The sequence below is a fragment of the Pyrus communis genome, chromosome 11 (genome assembly GCF_963583255.1).
Source record: "Pyrus communis chromosome 11, drPyrComm1.1, whole genome shotgun sequence".
NCBI classification, from domain to species: Eukaryota; Viridiplantae; Streptophyta; class Magnoliopsida; order Rosales; family Rosaceae; genus Pyrus; species Pyrus communis.
In genome coordinates, this window is record NC_084813.1 from 3,758,788 (window position 1) to 3,779,957 (window position 21,170).

The 21,170-nt window shown below is 37.3% G+C and overlaps 3 protein-coding genes and 2 non-coding genes across 6 annotated transcripts; 1 reads left to right on the top strand and 4 right to left on the bottom strand.

The window, feature by feature from the left end:
- Positions 1-3,566: 3,566 nt before the first annotated feature.
- LOC137709429 (expansin-B3-like) lies at positions 3,567-5,896 on the bottom strand. Its single transcript, XM_068448518.1, has 4 exons — positions 5,614-5,896; positions 4,987-5,287; positions 4,774-4,903; positions 3,567-4,148 (listed from the first exon to the last, which is right to left on the bottom strand). Exons 1-4 carry the CDS (start codon positions 5,765-5,767, stop codon positions 3,951-3,953), a joined length of 783 nt encoding a protein of 260 aa, XP_068304619.1. The 5' UTR covers positions 5,768-5,896; the 3' UTR covers positions 3,567-3,950.
- A 4,470-nt stretch (positions 5,897-10,366) lies between these two features.
- LOC137708074 (tetraspanin-19) lies at positions 10,367-15,553 on the bottom strand. Of its 2 annotated transcripts, XR_011064756.1 has the most exons (7): positions 15,186-15,553; positions 13,862-13,961; positions 12,687-12,767; positions 12,473-12,577; positions 11,690-11,878; positions 10,758-10,933; positions 10,367-10,594 (listed from the first exon to the last, which is right to left on the bottom strand). XR_011064756.1 is itself a non-coding variant. In XM_068447059.1 (6 exons), the coding sequence occupies exons 1-6, from the start codon at positions 15,359-15,361 to the stop codon at positions 10,922-10,924; spliced, it is 663 nt and encodes a 220-aa protein (XP_068303160.1). In that variant the 5' UTR covers positions 15,362-15,553; the 3' UTR covers positions 10,626-10,921. The 2 variants fall into 2 exon arrangements, 1 of the variants encoding a protein (XP_068303160.1); XM_068447059.1 differs by lacking the exon at positions 10,367-10,594 and having other exon boundaries at positions 10,626-10,933.
- Positions 15,554-15,668: 115 nt separating this feature from the next.
- On the top strand, positions 15,669-15,741 carry TRNAV-UAC (transfer RNA valine (anticodon UAC)). The gene has a single exon. It is a non-coding gene; the product is annotated as a tRNA-Val (tRNA).
- A 499-nt stretch (positions 15,742-16,240) lies between these two features.
- On the bottom strand, positions 16,241-20,767 carry LOC137708495 (pentatricopeptide repeat-containing protein At4g21300-like). Its single transcript, XM_068447587.1, has one exon. The coding sequence runs from the start codon at positions 19,777-19,779 to the stop codon at positions 17,257-17,259; it is 2,523 nt and encodes an 840-aa protein (XP_068303688.1). The 5' UTR covers positions 19,780-20,767; the 3' UTR covers positions 16,241-17,256.
- An 89-nt stretch (positions 20,768-20,856) lies between these two features.
- TRNAS-GCU (transfer RNA serine (anticodon GCU)) lies at positions 20,857-20,938 on the bottom strand. The gene has a single exon. It is a non-coding gene; the product is annotated as a tRNA-Ser (tRNA).
- Positions 20,939-21,170: the final 232 nt, after the last annotated feature.

The window sequence follows — 21,170 nt, forward strand, 5'->3', positions numbered from 1 at the left end:
TACGGCGACAGTGTTGTTTATCCAAACTGAAGATGCTTGGCGGTCGCATTCACAGTGCTGTTTATCCAAACTGAAGATGTGTTGGCAGAAAAAGAAAAGGAAAAATCTCAAGGTGTTTGAGAGGTTTTACGCAGGGCAATTGTACGTTGAACTGAAGGTCTTTTCTTTGTTGCATGATTTCTTGTATTTATAGCACCCACTCCTCGAGACCGAATCAAACCCCTATTTGGATTGGGAGTCCTTGTCCCGTTCCAACTTTACTTCGAACAACCCTACTCCTATTAGGACTTTGAACTTACCTCATTTCGAGGCTTTATTCCTCGCTGGCCGAGAATCCTCGTTGCACCAGGACTTCCTCGACCCTTTTTATTTATCTGGACTACTCCTTCTTAGGATAGGACTCGACTGACCCTGCTAACTAGCCCGAAATCCATCAGGTAGCCCATAGTATTTGACACAGCTTTGGGTCGAGCACAACCCTATGCTCGGCCCAACAATATTATTTCGGGCCCAAACAAATATTAACATGAACAAAAGTGTTTGAATAGCGTTATCCTGCTAGTAATATGTCTAGATCTAAAACGTGGAATATTTATAGGCAGTTGGTAAACTTACCAGGATGATCGAATTTTGATGCAGCCTGCGATGATTTTATATTCAGGTTGAGAAACTTATAAGGTCGAATGAGGAATCCTTCGGCCCCTCTCCCTCCCTCAGAGCATACATAGATCTATACTTACACTTCCAGACTCATATATAACATGAGAGTGAAACACTCTGTAGTCTCTACCGTGCTGCCAACCGATAGACTCGCCCCACCCGCGCCCCCCCCCCCGGCGGTTCCAACCCACCCAACCCCAAAGAAATACAAAATAAAAAACCGCTAGCATATTTTGTCTGGTCGTTCTTGTTCAGATGGTTTTCATTTAATTGCTTGCGACATAACGGTAGGTTTTCACTGTATCATTGCATTTGGGGATATTTTCATTTAAATCCGCAATTTTATCTTAAGAAATTTAGGTTAAAACTAATAGTTTTTTTAATACACGATTACGATGTTGTGTAAGTTTATAACGTTCTTTAGTAATAACGTACGTCTCTATTGTAATAGTATGCGATTGGTGTACAATAAACGTTGATTTTGTAATTCAATCACGTTGAAATAGAAAAACTTACATTAACAATGTAATAAAACGTCGACTGCGTAACTACCAACCTTGTTATGTTAAGTAATAATCATGTCATTCTCTGTCATTAACTTGACTTTTATCATAATTACGTATTCTATATTGCCCCCAACTTAATAAAATGTTTTTTGCTCCTTCCTGCTCCTCCTCCTAGCTATTGGTTTTCCTTGCATAATCTTTAAGTATCTTTTTTCATAAAACTTTGTTAATTACAAATATCTTCTTGAGTTGGCAAGGCTCTATTGGTGAGGAGTAACAAAATAAACAATATATATTGAGATAGGATCCTTGCCGAATCCTCTTTGTGAGGATCCTGGAAATACTTTAATCATGTCTTTTCATCGTACATTGTGCGATCAAAATTTATTTTAAATTATATTATTTAAATTTGAACACAAACAATATCTGATGAAAACTGAACGCACGATGTATGATGAACAGACAGAATTAAAGGATCCTTGGAATCCTCACAAAGAGGATCCAGTGAGAATCTTATCTCGTATATATTTACCCAAAAAAAATAAGAAATTTCGTTCTCCAAGATCTTATGGTTAAAAAAAATAATAAATTATACTCATCAACCATTCAATTTTAATCTGATGGTAAATGATTATTTAACTTCTATTTTTATACTTCTCTAATAAATTAAGATCAAATAGTAAATAACCGTCCACTATTATTTTTTAGACCTACTCTAAAGCTTGGAGTAAAACTCAAATTTTAAGTTATAAACCAGCCCCAACTTGCTCCAACCCTTGAGCCAAACATAAGTTTTAATCCAAAACTCATTTTTGGAGCAAATTTAGGCCAGAATTCCCCATGGGTTGGTGGGGTGGAGGCTAGTCCACCATATATTTGTAATTTTTTTTTAGTTTTATATTTATAAATTCATTGAATCTAACGGCTAAGATCTAATATGATCAAATTAAAAAAAAAATCTACTAGTCCAAATTTAATTCCAACAGCTAAAATAATTTTAAAAAAAACTTTCATGTCTTTTATATCTTTCATAGTGTTCCACAAGTTTCACAATGTCGGTTTATTAATTTTTCAATATTTATCAGAATCTAAATATTTTTAGGTTAAAATGTTCATTAAAGTAAATTTGGATAGTATACATTTTTTTTAAGTTACTTTAAGATTCAAATTATTCTAAATTTATTCCTTAATAATTTTAGGCTAGATATTTAATCCAGAAAAATTAGAAAAAAAAAACTGTTTCAGGTTGAAACTTAAATTTTCTAAATTAAGAATTTTAAGTTTTAAATCAAAGAACGAATATGGTCTTAAGACCATGGTGCCTCAGAGAACGGAACCGGCAAAAAGAGAGCTAGGCCACTCTAAAGATCCCGGTATCTTGGGGGATCTAATCTAATACATGTGATAAGAGAAGTCATGTGCCAATCGAAAAAACGCCACCATTTTCAGAGCGCCCGCACCCACCCCCCCACCCCCCCCCCCCCCCCTTCTCTCTCCCACGTGTGGTCGTGACCACAACCCTGTGATAACAGGATCCTCGCCGGATCCATTCTATAAGGATCACGCAATCATGTTCGTTTATCGTATATCGTGCGACCAGTTTTTTGTTAGGTATTATTTATATTTGAATTTTAAATTTTAAATGATTTATGACTGCACGATATACGGTGAACGGACACGATTGTGTGATCCCTAAGATCCCTAGGGAATGGATCCGGCGAGGATCCTGGTTCATCATACATGTATGTGATGTGACTAACACATTTTTTTTTTTTGTACGACGATATATTTTACACTAAGAGGAGAGAAGAGTTCGGTTAAATCACACGATGTGGAACCCAATTTGGTATCGAATTCGTCATCCACGACATTCAAACATAAAATATCTCACTTACAAGTGAAGAGGATTACCATTATGCAGTTCAATTACGGGTTCTGACATTCATTTTTAGGGTTGTTACCCTTTGGAATAGGAACAGAAACCCCCGGCCCCCTTCTATGAACTCATAAATTAATGTTCTAAAACCGAAAGTACGTAGTCTAAACTCTATCTTGTTCCTTCACTTACTTGCCTTACTAGTGACTATATATACTCGGACAACCAAGCTAGCTATTGTACATGTGAGTGTTTATTAATCGTTGATGCAACTAATTTACATGAGTGATTGTCCGTAACTTCTTTTTTAAAGTGTTTACATTACCCTGTACACAAGGACAATAGTTTATCTATACATTGCTGTGTATCTTTTTGTTTATCTTACTTGTTATATATTTAATTATGTGGCGAAAGAGATAAAAGCATATAAGAGATATAGTTAAGTTTTACTCTCCAACATGAGTTCTTGTATGCTCAGAGATCTCCAATTGTACGCGACATTAAAGTGCAATCAAGGGGTCCAAATTCATTAAAACACCATTGGGTCCACAAACTTATATATAGCGTTAACAAAGCAAGAACACACGCTCTCTCTCCTTTTGGAGAGGGCTGGCAACATATCTCAGTGCACATCTACAAACAAAACGGGTTGGAACAGCAGGAAAGTAGGAAAAACAATATCTCAGAAGGAAGAAAAAAAAGAAAGAAAGAGCATTGGATGCCATTATACTTAATTAGTGCAATCCAACGGCTACTTTTCTTTAAAAACAAAAAACACCAACCCGACAACGGCTACTTTTGTCTCATGGGGACAACCGGACAATCCCTTTTTTGGGCCTAGAAAATGCTTAGTCAAAAAAGTGCTTATATTCTATATATCATGACCTGTTTGTCAAATATAAGCCAAGCTAGAGGTGGAAATTGAGGCGAGAAGTGTAAGTGGCTTTTGGAGACCAATTACCGGGAATGACGTCTCTGGCTGAGAGAGTTTTTGCTGTCGAGAGAGTTGTAATCTTCACTGAGAATGGTCCTTTTAGAGGACCCCCATTTATGCACCAATTAGCTCCCCATACATGACTCATCTCGATCCACTCACTTGAACTTGCCTGCACCATCCAACCAACACAAAAATATAAATAAAAAATTAGTGAACTTTAAATTATTTAATCACTTAATTAACGCTAAAGTATGGCTTTGCAAAATTGTTTCGGATTGAGGTCCGCGAAAGGAATTGTGTAGTTCGTTGGAAGATAACAACTCAAACTACTCAATTACATATCAGGAGTACATTGCTAATGTAACAATATGCTTGTAACATGTAAGTCTTGCTTCTCATGACTAAAATATTCACTATACAAGTATCTTTTTCTTTGAAGGTTTTGTAAGCCCGTTTGGACACGTTTACACTGCTTTTTATTTGAAAACGTGGAATTGTACGAGTAAATACTTCGTTATATTTCAAGGAAAAACTATCTTTACTTTCGTTAATTTGACATGCTTTTTCTTTCAAGTAATATTACACTTACTATATATTTATACTATTATTTGTATTATCTCTCTAATGGAGGTAAAACTCACCAACATATGTGAATCATATCTCTATTAGAGATATTATACAAATATATAGTACGAGTAACATTTTTGTTTTCTTAATAGCAAAAGTAAATGTAAAAGTAAAGTAAAGTTGCAAGAGGCATGCAGCAATGTATAAAAAAGAGAAGGACAACGTGCCGGTCTTATATGCATTGATCCGACGTCGCCATCTCCATCCTCAAACTCTACTAGCAGTGATAGCCAATAATTTGTTGAACCTTCATTTACATGGAAGGCTATCTGCTTCCCAGGATACTTACATGGTGTCCTGTAGGTAAAATAATTAACTTGACATATGCGAACGAGGACCGTTAAAGCAAACAAGCTAAACATGACATATGTGAACGTTACCGTCGGTAAAGGACGGAGAGTACGCCTCGGTTTCTGAGAAAACCGCCTTCGCCGGCGACAGCCATGCGCCCAAAGGCTGCGCCGCTGAGGTCGAACTGGGCCGGCCCCTTGGAGCAGCCCGGACACTCGTCTGTCACGATTATCGTGACGGGTCGTCTCGAGCAGATGCTCTCATCTAGACACTTGATTTTGTAACACGCGCCGCACCCCTCGCCGCTCTTGAACAGAACCGGGTTCACCGCACCAACCCTTGCCCTGAACGGCTTCACGTCCACCATTGACCCGTACCCACACGCTCCGCCTACCAAAATTACGCACATGCCAACATAATTAATTCACTACCAATTAAAATAATTTGTACCATCTCAACAGAAGAAATATATATCAAGAATTTCACATTAATACTCTAAATTTATCTATATTAACGGAAAAGAAAATTCAAACTTTGGTGCAGTGGAGCACATTGATCTAGTGAACTTGACTAAATTTAAATTGACACAAGTATAATACAACTGAGATGTACAAAATCTGTTGAGACTGTACGTACAAATGATACTTTTGACTGTCTAAACATGCGGCATTGTAAGCTAAAACCAAATTGAATTGTATTTGAGGGTAGGGTCTTACCGTCACTGCCGTCGCCTTCGGGGTTGCCGTACCAGGTGGCGATGGCTGGGAGCCAGCGGGTGCTGACCCGGGGTTGCTGAACTTGACAAGACACAAGCAGAAGCAACGAATTCAGCACCAACACAAGGCCGAAGCCGCGGTGGAGGAGCTGCATTGTGAGGTAGGTTGCTGCTTAATTAAGTGGGTGTTGAGTGTCGGCGGAGGCGGAGAAAGTTCTGAGCACTGGTTTGGCTAAACAGTGATCACAAAGCTCTGCCGACAATAGTGTAGTGAATTAGAGGCTTTTTTTATGCTTTGGATAGGTTCCGTTCTGTACCGTATGTAACTATATATAGGATACATAGCACATGCTGCAAAGCTGCAACAGGAAGAGCTTCAATAATTTTACTATGACCATCCGCCCCATGTCCTGTCATTGTATTACGATAAAAGCCACTGAAACCTGGGCCCTACCGACGGTTGAGGCGTTAATTCCGCTTGACTGTACCCTACGTCGTTTCTTTGTTCAGTTGTGCATTGGGGACGGAGTCACGGAGGGGAGGGAGGGGTGTTTTTGTCGTTTCGGAGGGAATTGGACCGTTAAAGATGAGGACGTGAGGAGCAGTTGTGCAACAAATACCGGAAGGGCAAGTGTGGCCACGGAGGACGCCGTTACAGAAAAACGCAGTGTGAACAATTGGCTGACACATTTTCCGGGATATTGGCAGGTTTTGTTGACTTCTTTAACTGATTTTATCTAGAAGGGTAATGTTTCACTTGTTAGAGTTTCTCCTGGTATCTCATGTTTTTTACATAATGTTTTATAATATTATCACAAAATTGTGCTAAAATAATAGATGATAAAAATTTTATAGAAAGTCTCAATTTAAAAAAAGTTTCCTTAACATATATTAATTGAGTGAAACGACGTACAAAAGCTTATGAGTTATGATAAACAAGGAAGACTCTTTAAAATTAACCGGCACTAGTAATGATCATAAAAAACAAAATTACAACTGAAAAAATTGTTAATGATGAGTTTTAATATTATAAAAATGTCGCATGATGGTTGCTTTACCCGTACAAACAAAAGTATCTTTTCCAAATGTATGTAACAATCAAGCTATTACTCAACTGCTCAATTTTTAGATGGGTAAAATCTCATCTGATTGAGAAAATTTTACGATATTTGTAGGCAGCTGCCCACCTTGCCATGAAAGAGGGGGAAATAGATTGAAACTAAGCAGAGAGAAACAACAAGTAGGAAAAGAACTTACGAGCAACTGCACTGATTAAGCGTCTGGTTAAAAGTTAGCTAAAGCGATTAAAGTTCATTATTAATAGCCAATAGGGAGCCGTTTTGTGAAACATCTTGACCTAGCATCTACTTTGATTTGCTCCCTCCAAGGGATCGTAGGTGAAGAAGACTCTGAACGAAGATTCAAACTTGAAATGTCTTTCAATTGTGAGAAGGAAAATGTTAGACAAAACTATGCCCCAAAAAACTGAAGTGTCCAACAATGCACGCTAACACCCTATGTCACGTACATGATCTTCTTAAACGTGGAAAGAAACACAAACAAGGCGGCCTATAGGTTTCTAACTGACCACAAACTCTTAGAACTAGAGCTTTAATAGCATGTTAGACAAACACTAGCCTCTAAAACTTAAGCTGCCATGAAACGAAACCAACAATATTTACATCAAGCTAATGAAGTACTTGCACCAAAAGTTGGTTAACAAGCAACAACCAATCTAAACAAACAAAATTGAACTCAAATGAAGCTTTCCCCTTGTTCTTATCAATTAAACGTATTATATTACTTTGGCTATTACTAGTCCTTTACCTGATCCTTTCTTCTTATGGAAACATGTTACAGCTAGCCCTCTGTGTTTGAGAACTTCCATTCAAATTGACAGTTTATATGGTTTTAGTCAAAGTTCCTAGTGTAGAAAGAATAACACCCCTTTTACCAATGAGTCCTCTTTAGGGTTTCCATATTATTATTATTATTATTATTATTATTATTTTGAAAGAGTTTCCATATTATTAGTTATCTTAAAACTTACGTACTTGAGAAATCATGACCTAAAGTCACGATTTAATATTGGTTATAATTTGTGTGGCCCAAGAGGCAAAATTTTCTTTAGTGCACCAACTAAATTTGTAGTTTATCAATCCTAACAAGTGGAGATAAGCTAGTGGTTGAAGTGGAATTAGATATTCATGGATATATATCCGGTTTTTGTTTGCATGTGTATTTTCTAAGGTTGCACTTGGTTGGTTCTTAGCGATATATATTTATTGATCCAACAAAAAGGACCTTGAAAACAAAGAAAACTGCTGCTTAGCGGCCAAAGTAGAAGGAAAATCACTTGTTTAAATCAATCTCTTAATTCGTCCATAAGCCTTTCCAAAATATGTGAAGGACTCCGGCCATGTAGTAAATTAGCTAGAATTAAGAATGGAATTTTGTGCTGATTCCAAATTGGATGGTAACTTACAATGAACCAGGGGAGAGAGAATTTAGACTCGATCTAACATTCATATAAAAATGCTCTTAATCAACTAAACTACAAACTCTTTCAAAATAGCTATAATATTAACCAACATATCTATGCTTTAGATTTATGTCGAAAGCATTGAGATCGTGATATTTGTTTTCTTTCATCAAAGTTCAAACAATACGGACGTAGCTAGATTATAACCATATGGTGTAAACTGAAGCCAACTGCCTACAATAATAAACCCGTTAATAATGTGTTCTTATTGGTTGATCTGATAATAATCCAATTAGTATCGTGTTGATCTGAAATTTGTTATTTTCAAATAATTTTAATATCGTGTTAACGAATCGTATAAAAAATTGTCAGGTAAATGGCCTCCAATAATCATAGATGGGCTAAGCTGTAAAAATAAATATTCAGGACCCTACATGCACATGCATGAACAGAAGGAATCAAATAAGAATCCTACTGTGCGTGCGTCACGAGGATCATCATACTGCCAATGACTGCATATCATCTTTCACATGGGCTAAGTTCTTTCACTGGCCTACTGTGCGTGCGTCGCGAGGATCATCATACTGCCAATGACCGTGTGCGAATTCCTTTAATATGAAGCTAGCTTAAACCTTGAGGTAACAATTCGAAGCCCTTTCCTTGTGCTTCTTCAAAAGTCATGTTATCAAGCATCATAAAATAACATTAAAGTCTGTGTGGGGTAATGCCCCGACCCAGTAGATAACATTCTTTAGTTAATTAAACGTACTTGATTATCGCTAACCGAGTAGTTAATTAAGACTAACTTCGTTACAGAATCACATTTCTAATAAGATATAAAGCATAAGTACAATGCATCGAACAAATGAAGAGTTAGCTAGTGCTCTTAAAAGAAATATATTACTCAATAAAGCAAGCACGATGCATTTCCTAGATAAAGCTCAATTAGAACTGATTATATATAAGATTGTGTTTTGATTATGCTAATAAAGTATGAATTTCCGGTAGTTAAAGTAGCGCAACTGTAGAAGAAGATACTTTGCGAATCCATTCAGCAAATACCACAAAAAAACTGTCTCAATTTTTATCTTAATTAATGCTCATCTCTGTGACAATGAAGAACCAAGCTACGTACTTATTATATTCAAGAACATGGGGATCTCCTTTGAAACAGAAGCTGAATCATGCTTTCTTGAATGAAAAAATATCCCCTCCCTCCTTTGATACGAGCAATCTCATATACGGGAGTGAATATTATTAATGAACTGATATACAAACCCCTAAAAAAAGAAGTCGAACATACTGAACCTCAAATACACGTTTAAGTAAATTATAACCAACAGAACTATAAACTCATTGCAATTGTTTTCCTCATATTATATGCCTTCCCTTTTTTGCGTGTTTTGGTTTGTGGCTTTAAGTTATAGGTGTTTTTAAGTGTTGTATGGGTTCCTTGAATGGAGAGTCTTAGATAAGGCTGTACTTTGAGCGCGCACATTTACAGAGTGTGCAGCCATATCTATCACCCAAGAATTTCCATCTTGTGCTAGCTAGGGTTTAAGTGAAGTTGAATTACTTAGTTCATCAGTTGTTGGCACATGCCTTTTTATAAAAGCAAACAGAAAGATTTCAACAGCAACAACTATTCAACCCAGTCACTGGGTACATTAGGAGGGTAACATGCATGGTATGATGAGGAAGTTGAAAATTACGTGTTTTCAGTGGATGGATCATGGATCAAAACAGGAAGAATGTTGGAATTATACTTTTGAGCAAATAAATTATGAACACAATTATTCAACCCAGTCAGATCGAATACGTACACTACTACAAATTTTAACATACATGACGCAGTTTATGGGTCATGTTAAAAGTTTAATTAGACGGAATCTTAACATACATGACACAATTATTCAACCCAGTCAGATCAAATAATTTTGAGCAAAATACTAACTTGCCCTTGAATTTGACATAATAGCGGACAGAATCTTATGACAAGGGGTTAATTGGCTTATTTCAAATAGTTCAGGAGGTTAATTTACCAAAAAAAATAGTACAGAAGGTCAATTTTCAACTAGAGTAATAATTGAGGAGGTCAAACGACAATTTACCCAAAAAAAAAATTTGGTATCATGGAAGGTTGTATTAAAAGTCGTATAAGTTGTGCCTTCTAAATTCTAGAGAGCATATGTTGCCGACATTTGAACCTATCATGATGTAAGAACACACAAACTACACTCTAATGTTTCAGCAAGTTGCTCAAGATCTAATATCCACACCATTCATAATCTTGATTATCTTAAAATTAAACAAAATTAAGAGGTCTTCCATTCATCTATAATATTAATAATGATGCTTCCCACAGAGTAATGCAAATTGATAAATTAAGCAACGAGCAGAGAAATCATGCATAGGAAGTTGCAAATCCAACTGCCAAAACCCCCCATGTTCCTGTAAGAAACTGAAAAGAACCAACTTCTAATCCTGAAATTGGGGATGTCTGCACATGGAACATGCAAAAGTTAACAACATGATTGAACGGAGATTCCAGATAAATCGATATATTATGTATCGTTTAACAATCTATACAGAAACGCAACGATGAACTGTCAATTTCATGGGGTTCAGCATTCAGGTATACAGTGAGAGTTTAAAGTATGTACGTGACTAATTCCACCCTCTTCATCTGCTCGAGTTTATGAAACCTTCAATGCTCAATTGGTCAATCGACATCAGATGACTCATTTTTCCGATCCAGTTCCTCCACTCTTATTGTGTCTCCACACTACCATCCATCCACAAGTAGAAGCCCAGCTGAGCAATCAATTTACCTGTTTGTCTGATTTAGAAAGGTAAAAAACAGAAAGAATCAATAACAAAAATTCATGCAATTGCGGCGACAACCCAACTTAGCAGCAAAAATCCTATTACGGTTCACAACCTCCCTGCCCCTTTCTGTGTTGCAGGTCACTTGTAAGGATCATCATTCAATGAGGACCTTAAAACAGGATGGTTTGGTTTATTGGACCACATTTCACGGTGGAAATATGCGAGCCCAATGTGATCCTTGCAAAGGGGAATCCCTTCAGGAAAGGGCCTGCTACTGTAAATATACATTATACAGAAATTTTATATGTAGTACACAATCACGAAACAAATTCTGAGACATTGAGCATGTTATGTTACAAGACTGTCCCAGGACCAGATATTAAGACATGACTTCACTTAATCAACGGGATATTTTCGCACTTTGAAAAGGGTATATTAATCAATATATAATATTTATAATATATATGCATACACGTCCATGTGTGTTCCATAAAAGTGGCACTACTTATGACACTCTCAGCTGTCCTACAGAATCTGAATGACTCATGAAAGAATCAGACAGAGGATCCTTTTCTTTTTTATAAATACTCCAGTGAAAAGAAGTAACAAAGATTAAGGCACAAGAATTAGAACAAGACAGAAGAAAACGTAATAACAGAGTTTTATAAATTATGAGAAACGAAATATAGATCTTTGATTTAAAAAAGTAAAGAAATAATGCCGCAGATATATAACATGGCCCATTCAAAAAATCTAACATTCCTACCTTGTCATTGATCCGTATGTTCCATGAATCACTTTTGGAACCATATACAGGGTCACCAACGACATAAGGAGGTGGAAGAACAGCATTGTTTAGGAGTGTAACCCTCTCAGGAATATACTCATCATCACTATCATAATACGGATGTGGCCCAAGAGCTTTGAGTATCATTGCCAATAACAAAGACAGCCCCTGCAAAGTAAGGCAACGAACGTTCAACAGAAAGAGGACAGAGAAAAGATTAGGAATGGCCATGATCTGCAAACCAGATAGCCCTTAGCAGTGCACAAGTTGTTACAACATTCCTAATTTTATCATTCTCTTCTCTAAATTCTTCTTTACTTTGTTGTATTAATAATCTAATAGTCATTCATATTAACAAAATATATGCAACAAAATCAGGATTTTGACATGAGCGAGTGAGAAAGCAAAGAAGAATATAGAGGCACTTGCGACTCAAAATCAATTTTGGAACTAGTTAACTAGATTAATATCCACGGTCCCCAAAAAGAAAATGTGAGAGGGAGCGGTGCCCCCTAGGCCCATGTTTTCTCCGCCACTGGAGACATGGGTTGAAGTTGCAGGGAAATTGGGGTCATTTACCCTGAAATATATTTAAAACACTCTCCTGATTCTGCAGCTTCTACTAGTTCTAGTAAGACAAATTAAGTGAGACTCATTGAACATTTAACTTTTATTTCCTCAAAAGATGTTAAAAAAAAGTTACAAAAAAGCATGCACAAACATGCAGTACACAAAGACAGAGAGAGAGTGAGAGAGACAGACCTGTACACAAACTATTGACAAGCCAATCCATTTGCAGATATCAAAGTTCGACCTTACAAATTCTTTGAATTGATCAAATCTCCCAGTTGGATCATCTGGAAAGTCCTGGCCACAAGTCAAAAAACTATCAGCATTATAACCAAATTGCTAATATGCTTCTCTGTAAGTCATTAACCCATTAACCAAAAATAACTACACTGTACTCGATATATACCTCTTCCCAGTCACGGTTTAAAAATATGTCAGCAGTCACTCCGGCTTCAAGCATGAAGAGTAAGAATATAAACACCATGTACTGTATGCAATTAAGGTAAAACACAGACATTTTTGTCATATATATTTAAAGATAACAGAAGTAAAAAAAAAAAAAAAAAGTGAAGCCCCATTGAACTGTAGTCATTTCTACAAATGTTTTATGAATAATCAATATCTAAAACAAAACGAATCTAAATGATCTGAAAAGATATGGCAAATATGGAGTTGACAATCTAGTTTAAAATCCATTAACTTCCATAGAAAGACAAGTCCATATGCTATGATGATAAATAGCACTTACTATATAATCTACCCACTACGATGAAACTACTGGACAAATATGCCTTCTGAAATTAAAGTAATATCTATCTAGCTTTAAAGCAATATTTATCTAACGTAGATTAATTTTACCCTACTAACTCTCTTCATAGAAGTAGAACTGTAGCAGATATTTCAGGTGTTCAAAATTGTAGGTTGAAAAGAATTATCAAGCATGTAAGTTTTGTCAAAAAACGATGCAGCACATAAGCCTCCCCATTTAGAGCACATGAACACATTAACAGAATATTAGGAATCTAATAATGACATTTATAATGAGACGTGAACAAATTGTAAGGGAAGAAAGAAATGATCCTGTTGCAAGCCTAATAAATATAATTAAAAGTTAATTTGACAGAGAAAGAAAACACAGAAATACACAACTATATTCATAGAACAAAAACGTAAAAGTATCAAGCTGCAAAAGGATGAAGAGAAATAAATTCTTTGATCTTATAAATTGTGTTCTTTTGAGTCAGATAAGCCCATTTTAGCCCATTGTAGTGCTTTCTTAGAAGCACCTAGTTGATGCTTCCTGAGGCACTTCCAAGTGTATTTACAAGAAGCACAAAAAATTTGAAAAATAAAAACTACAAAAACTATATATATCTAACAACAGTGCTGTCAGAAAAATCGCAGAGTGGAAAAATCACTTCCAGTTGAAGCACTCAGAAACAGACCCTTATGCTGTTTAAGGGCTGTTAGAGTTGCTTAATTTAAGGTTGAGTAAGAAGAAGGCAATTTGGTGGGGGAATGTGACGTTATTGACTCCAAATAATTGAAAAGCTAATAAAGATATATGAAACAAAAGGATACCAAATAAAGGCAACAACCATTTGCAGTGTCAGCGGCGATATGACCTGAGCATGTGATCACAAGCAGAGTGATCCCAACGCCAAGAAAAGTGTATATGAACCTGCAATTCATGCCAAAAAAAAACATAAAAGACGTTTTAAATCAGCACTGAGAAAAAGATTGTATATTTACCTAAAAATAAATAAACAATGCTGAGGACAAGACCAAATTTACTTCATCCAAAAAGTCAAAAACCAAGACTTAAAACCCAATTCGCACCAAAATCAACTGCTACAAATGATTAAATGACTAAGGAAGAACTAAATTTATTAAAAAAGCACTTCATGCTGAGGTAAACACTTGTCATGGTTCAAAGGAGAATACCTAAAGCTAGCGTTTCTTACTATTGCCCTGTAGTATGCTAGGGAGAGGTGGAAAACACTGACAATTTGTTTCTTCATTGGCCAAATACATTGGAGTTGGAGTAGAGATTGTCGAGGAGAGAAAATTTACGTTGGCTTGGTCCATAGCAAATGTGAGGAAGCAAAGTTTATGGTTTTTCAGGTGTCAAAAAGGGACAAGTTCACTTGAGGTGAGTACGATGACAGTTTTCAGCAGAAGGGAGTTTTGCAGAACAATGTTTGTTTTTAGTCTGATTAGTGTGGATTCTGATCATCTTTGTTATACTTCAGATTTGAATGTCAGTTATCTCCTAGTCCTCTTCAATGCATTAGCCTCCCACTGTCAGAAGTGCCCAAGCGCTAACTAGTAAGTAACTTAATATGGCACAATTTGAGCCCTCTCCATAACATTTTTCCATGACCGTTCATTTTCTAGATCTACATTCAAATATCATCCTTACAAAAATTCGTCCAAATCAGAAAGATTTTCAATATCTAATCGTGACAAAGAAAAAATTGACAGACAAAGTGATTTCCTTTAATCTTTCCATTTTTTTCCCTCTCCTATTTGCTCTCTATAAATCGAAAAGCAAAGTAAAAGGCTCATAAGAATTTTATACAAAAGAAACAAAAAGGCAGGTTTCAGTCAAAAAGGCTCATAAGAATTTTATACAAAAGAAACAATAAGGCAGGTTTCGGTCAAAAAGGGGAAATGACCCACCATAGCAAATGATGGCAACCTCCTAAACAAGCAATTAACTTTTCAAACAAAACACAAAGTCTAAGAAAATGAGAAAAGGAAATCAATACACAATTCAACAGCATGGAAAGCTTAAAGTCTGGATTCCCTTGCATTTCCCACATTTTCTCAGGAAACAAACAATCCCTAAATGAGAAAATCCAGAGAAGGGAAAGAAAAACCAAGATTAGATAGATTTACAAACCAAGGTGTAGGATGTTGGTGAGAGTGGTCGAGTGGTGGGGGGAAGTGAGGCATGTTCCTCTGCCACGCGCTAATCAACCACAACGAGTACATAATCATGGCCAGCCCTACCATCCCAATCATACAATTCACCAACTTGAGCATTGATTGGACGCAGCTCCTCGCCACCCCTCCCATCCTGTCCGTCTGTCTCCGCCCGCTGACCCACAACCCAATTCACCAAAATTACAAAAATTTGGAGGGAACCCAACGAAATTGAAGATCGGAAGCTACGCCAAAAGGAGGATGATCGGAAATTCGACGTCGACCTTCGTTTCTATCAGTTTTGATGATTTTAAGGTTTCCGGATTTTTTGTCTTTCGTGTTGGACGGATTGGGTGTCACCGTGTTACAGTTGGATACACGCTGGGCTTCCACGAAATTTGTGGGTTTTGCTTTTAAGTTAATGATGTATTTAAGATAATATTAGCAACTTTCATCAAGAGGTGCTGTGGTGTAGTGGTTATCACGTCAGTTTTACACACTGAAGGTCCCTAGTTCGATCCTGGGCAGCATCATTTTTTTATAATGACTTTTTCTGTTTAAACACCAAACAAGTTACACTCCTCAATTGCCGCGGATTCATTGTTCCCAACTATAGGCTTAATGTGTTTTTAAAATAACTTAAAACGTCTTTTTGGGTTCCAAAAGCACTTGAAGTGGTGCTTCTTCCAGAAAAAACATTTTTTTCCAAAATTTAGTTGCATTTTTATTAAGAATTGGTTTCAAAAACATTTTCACTAAAAGCTCTTTCAGTCATTTTAAAAGCACATCCAAACGAGTTCTATATGTCTTTTTCATGTCTCCTTGATATTTTTTTCGACATGTGTTTCTTAACTTAACCATTTTTATGACCTTTTCTGTTTATTAAACAAGTTCACTCCTCACTTGGATATTATGAAGAGATCATTGATGACGAAATCGAAATAACATTGGAAAAAGATAAGAAACCAGCCAAACATAGGACCGCCGGGCCCCAATGAAACAATCACAAAAAAAAGGTTAACTAAAGCTTTGGATAGAGTCGATAGACTGAATATGTGACAGAAAATAAGGCAGTTTGAACCTCTTTCCAAATCTTTGGTCAAGTGCATGACCATTGCCCAGTGCTGCAACAACTATTAGGACTGAACAAACCCATTTCGAAAATGATCGAGTTAGTCCCTGTGCCTTAATGGAAGAGCAGTGTACACCCCATGAGACTGATTGCAACAAGGTTGTGACGCCCTCATGAGGACCGAATTGCTGTAACCGCCTGGCATTGTGAAACCGGCTGCAAATGTCACCGTGGCAACTAGTGTTGCCACCAATAATAACGTATTTACCCTGTTCCTACGGATTTCCTCGTTAGGTTAACTGAAAAGGAATGGAACCCAACGGACCAGAACTATGATCCTTCCTTTGGTTGTAAATTGTAATAGCCATAATCATCCGTAATTTTATAACAATAGATAGCACAAAAACTTACCCCCTGCTGTGATGCAACAATTCCCAAACTGCTTTCAGCAACGTCAAGAGCTGTCATGACCCTACAGTTTAAGAGCTTCATGTTGGTCCTTATATGCCAACCTCTGAAAGATGGTACATTGTTGCCAAATGCAAAGGAGTATTTCCACCGTTGTCTTTTTGGTTTATCAACCTTTGTATGATGGAACAAACATAATACATCTGGCCAAGCTGGAACATTTGTATCAACGAAGAAAAATGGGTATATGTTATGTGAGCAAACTGACCACAACATAAGAAAAATGCTTAGGATTGGAAACCAGTCCAGATGAAAACCCACCTTCATAACTTCATAGCTGAAAATACCCTCCAAATAAGTGGCAAAAGGTTCCAAAACCACATTGGTTTAATTATCTTCAAAGTCGGAAACACAATCAAGAGGGGACCCCTTAGGTAGTTTTTCAGATTTCTAATTTGAGAGTTGAACCCCTTTTTCCTTCCTTCTCCTCTGGGGAGGTAAGTTTACATGTTACCAATCCAACTACCGAATGAGTGTAGTGAACTTCTATTTTCTTTCCGTCTATAGATTAAATCCCCAATGTCTGTGGATGTGTTGGAAGGTAAGGTCTAGGATTATAACCCTCCTTTCTTAGTTCTAAAAGAAGACTGTTGAGCAATGAATATATCTGAGCAGACTGGGGGTGACCCCCATCTGCTGCAACAAACATATGAGTGTTGTTGTTTACCTCAATCCAACTGTACCCAGGAACCTTTTGAACTTCTCTGTTTTTCATTAGCGTTCGAACCTTCAGCACGCTCCCCCATTTTCCAGCATCAGCAAGTATATTTGAGAGGAGTATATAATAGCCAGAATTTTGCGGTGCCAATTCAAAAAGATATCTTGATACCTCTTCTGCAAGCTCAACATTGCCATGGAGCCGACAGGCTCCAAGCATTGTTCCCCAGACACCCGAATCTGGGGAGAATGGCATGCTCTTTATTGTTTCAAATGCTTCACGTAAATGTCCAGCACGCCCTAGTAGATCTACCATGCAAGCATAATGCTCCAACCTAGCTGGGATCCTATATTCCTCAATCATACAACGGAAGTAGAGAATTCCATCATCAACTGCGCCTGCATGGCCACAAGCAGATAATATACCAAGAAAGGTGACATGATCAGGCAAGATCCCTTTACTCAACATTTCATGAAACAGAACAAGAGATTCCTTAAGGCGACCATGATTCCCATAAGCAGAAATGATGCTGTTCCAGGAAACTTCATTCTTCTCTTCCATCATGTCAAACACACGGCAAGCAAGATCTAAGTTTCCACATTTGGCATACATGTCTATCAATGCACTCTCAGCAAATAGATCGGAACTAAATGCACTTCTAATCATGAAACTATGGATCTCTTTCCCATAATGAAGTGCTGGTAAGTTTGCACAAGCAGAAAGCGCAGCTGAAATGCTAACACAGTCATACTTGGCACCTTCCGTCCCCATTTGACGAAATAGATCTATCGCCTCTTCCGGTTTGCCATTCTGGGAATAGCTTGTTATCATCGAGTTCCAACAAACAGCATCCCTTTGAGACAGTCTTTGAAAAACTCGATGAGCAAGATCGAGCCTTCCAGATTTTGCATACATGTCTGTAAGGGCACTACCCACATAACACCTTGCATCAAGCCCATGCTTAAGGATGTTTCCATGCAATTCTTTTCCAAATTTCAGAGCAGCCAGACCAGCACAAGCTGGCAGAACACTTGCCAGTGTTAGAGAATTCGGTCTCATTTTCTCTTTAAGTAACCTTCTAAAAATTTCCAATGCATCACAATTCATCCCATTGAGAACAAACCCTGAAATCATAGCTGTGCAGATGACAACATCCGTTCTGGTGCTTTTGCTGAAAATTTTAAGTGCCATGTCCACATTCCTGCACTTGAAGTATACATCAATAAGTGCACATTGCAAAAACACATCCAAAGGCACGCAGTGCCTTACAATGTAACCGTGAATTTCCTTACCTTGCTTGAGGCTACCTAGTTCAGCAACCGAAGGTAAAAAACTTGCAAATGTGATCGAATCAGGTTTGACACTTGTAGATATCATGTCCTGAAACAAACGTGAAGCCTCAAGCATAAACCCACTTTGTATATAACCAGATATCATTCCATTCCATGTCACTAAATCAGTGCGAGGCATCATATCAAACAACTTGCGGGCATCAGAGAAGCATTGGCATTTAGAATACATTGCTAACAATGTATTAGCTACTGGGGAATCCGACTCCAACCCACATGCAGCAACAAGCCCATGGAGTTGAGTACCAAAACCAATCATAGCTTCTGAAGCACAAAGAGACAAAATGCAAGCGAACGTCACTGCATTTGGCTTAACTTCACTACCTCTCATTTCCAAGAACATTCTAACAGAATTATTTAACTCTCCATTTTTAACATAACCATGAAGCATAACATTCCACAAAACACAATCTTTGACAGGCATTTTCACAAACAAGCTCCACGCGTCCTGAATACAACCATTGTCCACATACAGTCGAATCAAAGAGCTGCCCAAAAATATATCAACTCCATAACCCATAAACTGGATAGTATCATAGACAGCTTTGCCCAATCTTACATTATTCACACCACCACAAGCTTTAATTACACTCAGAAAAGTGTACTTGTCAGGTGAAACTCCAGAACTCAGCATCTTAAAGTAAAACAGCAAGGCATAATCAAAGTAACCCATCATAGTAAACCCTCTAATCATCGAGTTCCAAGGCAAAGTATATTTCAAATCAAGCTGATAAAACATGTTCTTGGCGTCCATAATGCTCCCACAGAGAAAATACAAACCCAGGATCTTTGTACCGACCAGGCTGTTTTTTACTAGACCGCTGCAAATAACATGTGCATGAACTTGTCTACCTTGTTGGATAAGAGACTGATCACTGCAAGCTTGCAAGATAGAAGCAAACTGGCTTGCCAATGCCCCTTCCAAATTAAGGGAGTTTTTGTAGTCTGTATGTATGGACTTGGACCACTGTGGTGTAATGTGTATGAAACGTTTATAGACGGGACATATAATTCTATTGTACATCTCTTCTGCGTTGTAAGAATCATCTTTGTTCAGAGAGTCTCCGACATATCTTTTTTTTTTTTTTACTTTTGCTTCCTGCTTATTGTTCTATATATTTGAAGACTAGGTGGTTGAAAGATACAGAAGAAGCACGAACACACACAGTCCACCTTCATCCGATTACTTTGATGTGTCCAAGCTGCCTTCCTAGTCCCCAGGCACACCAAAAATCCAACTCATTATTGTTGCAAGTTCCTATGTAATGTCAGTAGAAACACGTTAAATTTTGCACAATCGTGGCATAATATTCGCCTATCACACTATCACTATTTGTTACCTATTACCCTAAACCCTAAACCCTCTATCTCCTTATTCATCTTTTCTTTGTTCCTCACATTTCCCTTCATTTCTAACCCGAAAGTGAAAACTGGAAACTAAAATCGAAACAGTTATCAAACGGGCCCTTAAGTTTTTTCTTTTCCAAGCCAAAAACTCTTAAAGAAATTTCTGCAGTTTTGTTGTTTCTTTGAAATTTCCCAAACTTATGGAACCTATTAAAACAATACGACCTGCCCACACTGTGCCTGAGAGGATCTTGGATACAGACCTCCCCGAAGATAAATTTTAACATGACCAACAAATTTGTCGATGTCTTGGATAATAAACAATCCTGGACTATTCATAACCAAAATTCATAAACATACATGAAAATTAAAAATTAAAAAATGATAATAAAACGGAAGTGCATTGAAATGTAGAAAAGCAGCCAAATCCTAATTACCAAACCCTTAACTAAAATCTAATTCGAATCCTAACCCCAAACTAAAACCCTCTGATAAAATCGTAAATTTGAGAATAAATGAGAAAGTGAAGGAAGAGGATAAGACATGCCTGGGTCAGTCCAAGTGAGAGAGCTGTGAGGCTTACAGGAAGGAAGGAGATGGTTCCCGGGAACTCGAGAAATTTCGGAGGCGAATCTACATCGACTGGAAAAAAAAGGCTGTCTCACTTACACGAATCTATCAAGAAACTGAAAGAGAAACAGAACAAAAAAATTAAAAAAAAAGGTCATATAATTGAGGGAAAAATAAAAAGGAACGACGCCTGAGAGATTCGAACTCTCGCGGGGAAACCCCATGTACTTAGCAGGCACACGCCTTAACCACTCGGCCAAAGCGTCGTCTGATAAGCATCTCTGCATTTTATCTATAAAATTGCAAGTACTTATCGTTATCCAGAAGTAGCAGTCGCACCACCGTAAATAAATATCCATTGGTTTTGGAGGACATGTTTCCAATCCCCTAGCTTCCTTCCTATCCCCCCATAATTCTCTCTGTTGCACCACTTTCAAGTCCACCACTTTATCATGCAGCTCCCATCATTGTTTCAAATGCTTTTGTGATGAAATTGAA

Excerpts from the sequence above, each read along its gene's own strand:
- LOC137709429 (XM_068448518.1), bottom strand. The coding sequence starts at position 5,767 with ATGCAGCTCCTCCACCGCGGCTTCGGCCTTGTGTTGGTGCTGAATTCG. Across the intron at positions 5,288-5,613 it reads CGAAGGCGACGGCAGTGACG|GCGGAGCGTGTGGGTACGGG; the intron begins GTAAGACCCTAC and ends TAATTTTGGTAG. Across the intron at positions 4,149-4,773 it reads GATCAATGCATATAAGACCG|GCAAGTTCAAGTGAGTGGAT; the intron begins GCACGTTGTCCT and ends TGGATGGTGCAG.
- LOC137708074 (XM_068447059.1), bottom strand. The coding sequence starts at position 15,361 with ATGGGAGGGGTGGCGAGGAGCTGCGTCCAATCAATGCTCAAGTTGGTG. Across the intron at positions 13,962-15,185 it reads CACCAACATCCTACACCTTG|GTTCATATACACTTTTCTTG; the intron begins GTTTGTAAATCT and ends CATGAATTGCAG. Across the intron at positions 12,768-13,861 it reads ATGGTTGTTGCCTTTATTTG|TACATGGTGTTTATATTCTT; the intron begins GTATCCTTTTGT and ends AATTGCATACAG.
- LOC137708495 (XM_068447587.1), bottom strand. The coding sequence starts at position 19,779 with ATGTACAATAGAATTATATGTCCCGTCTATAAACGTTTCATACACATT.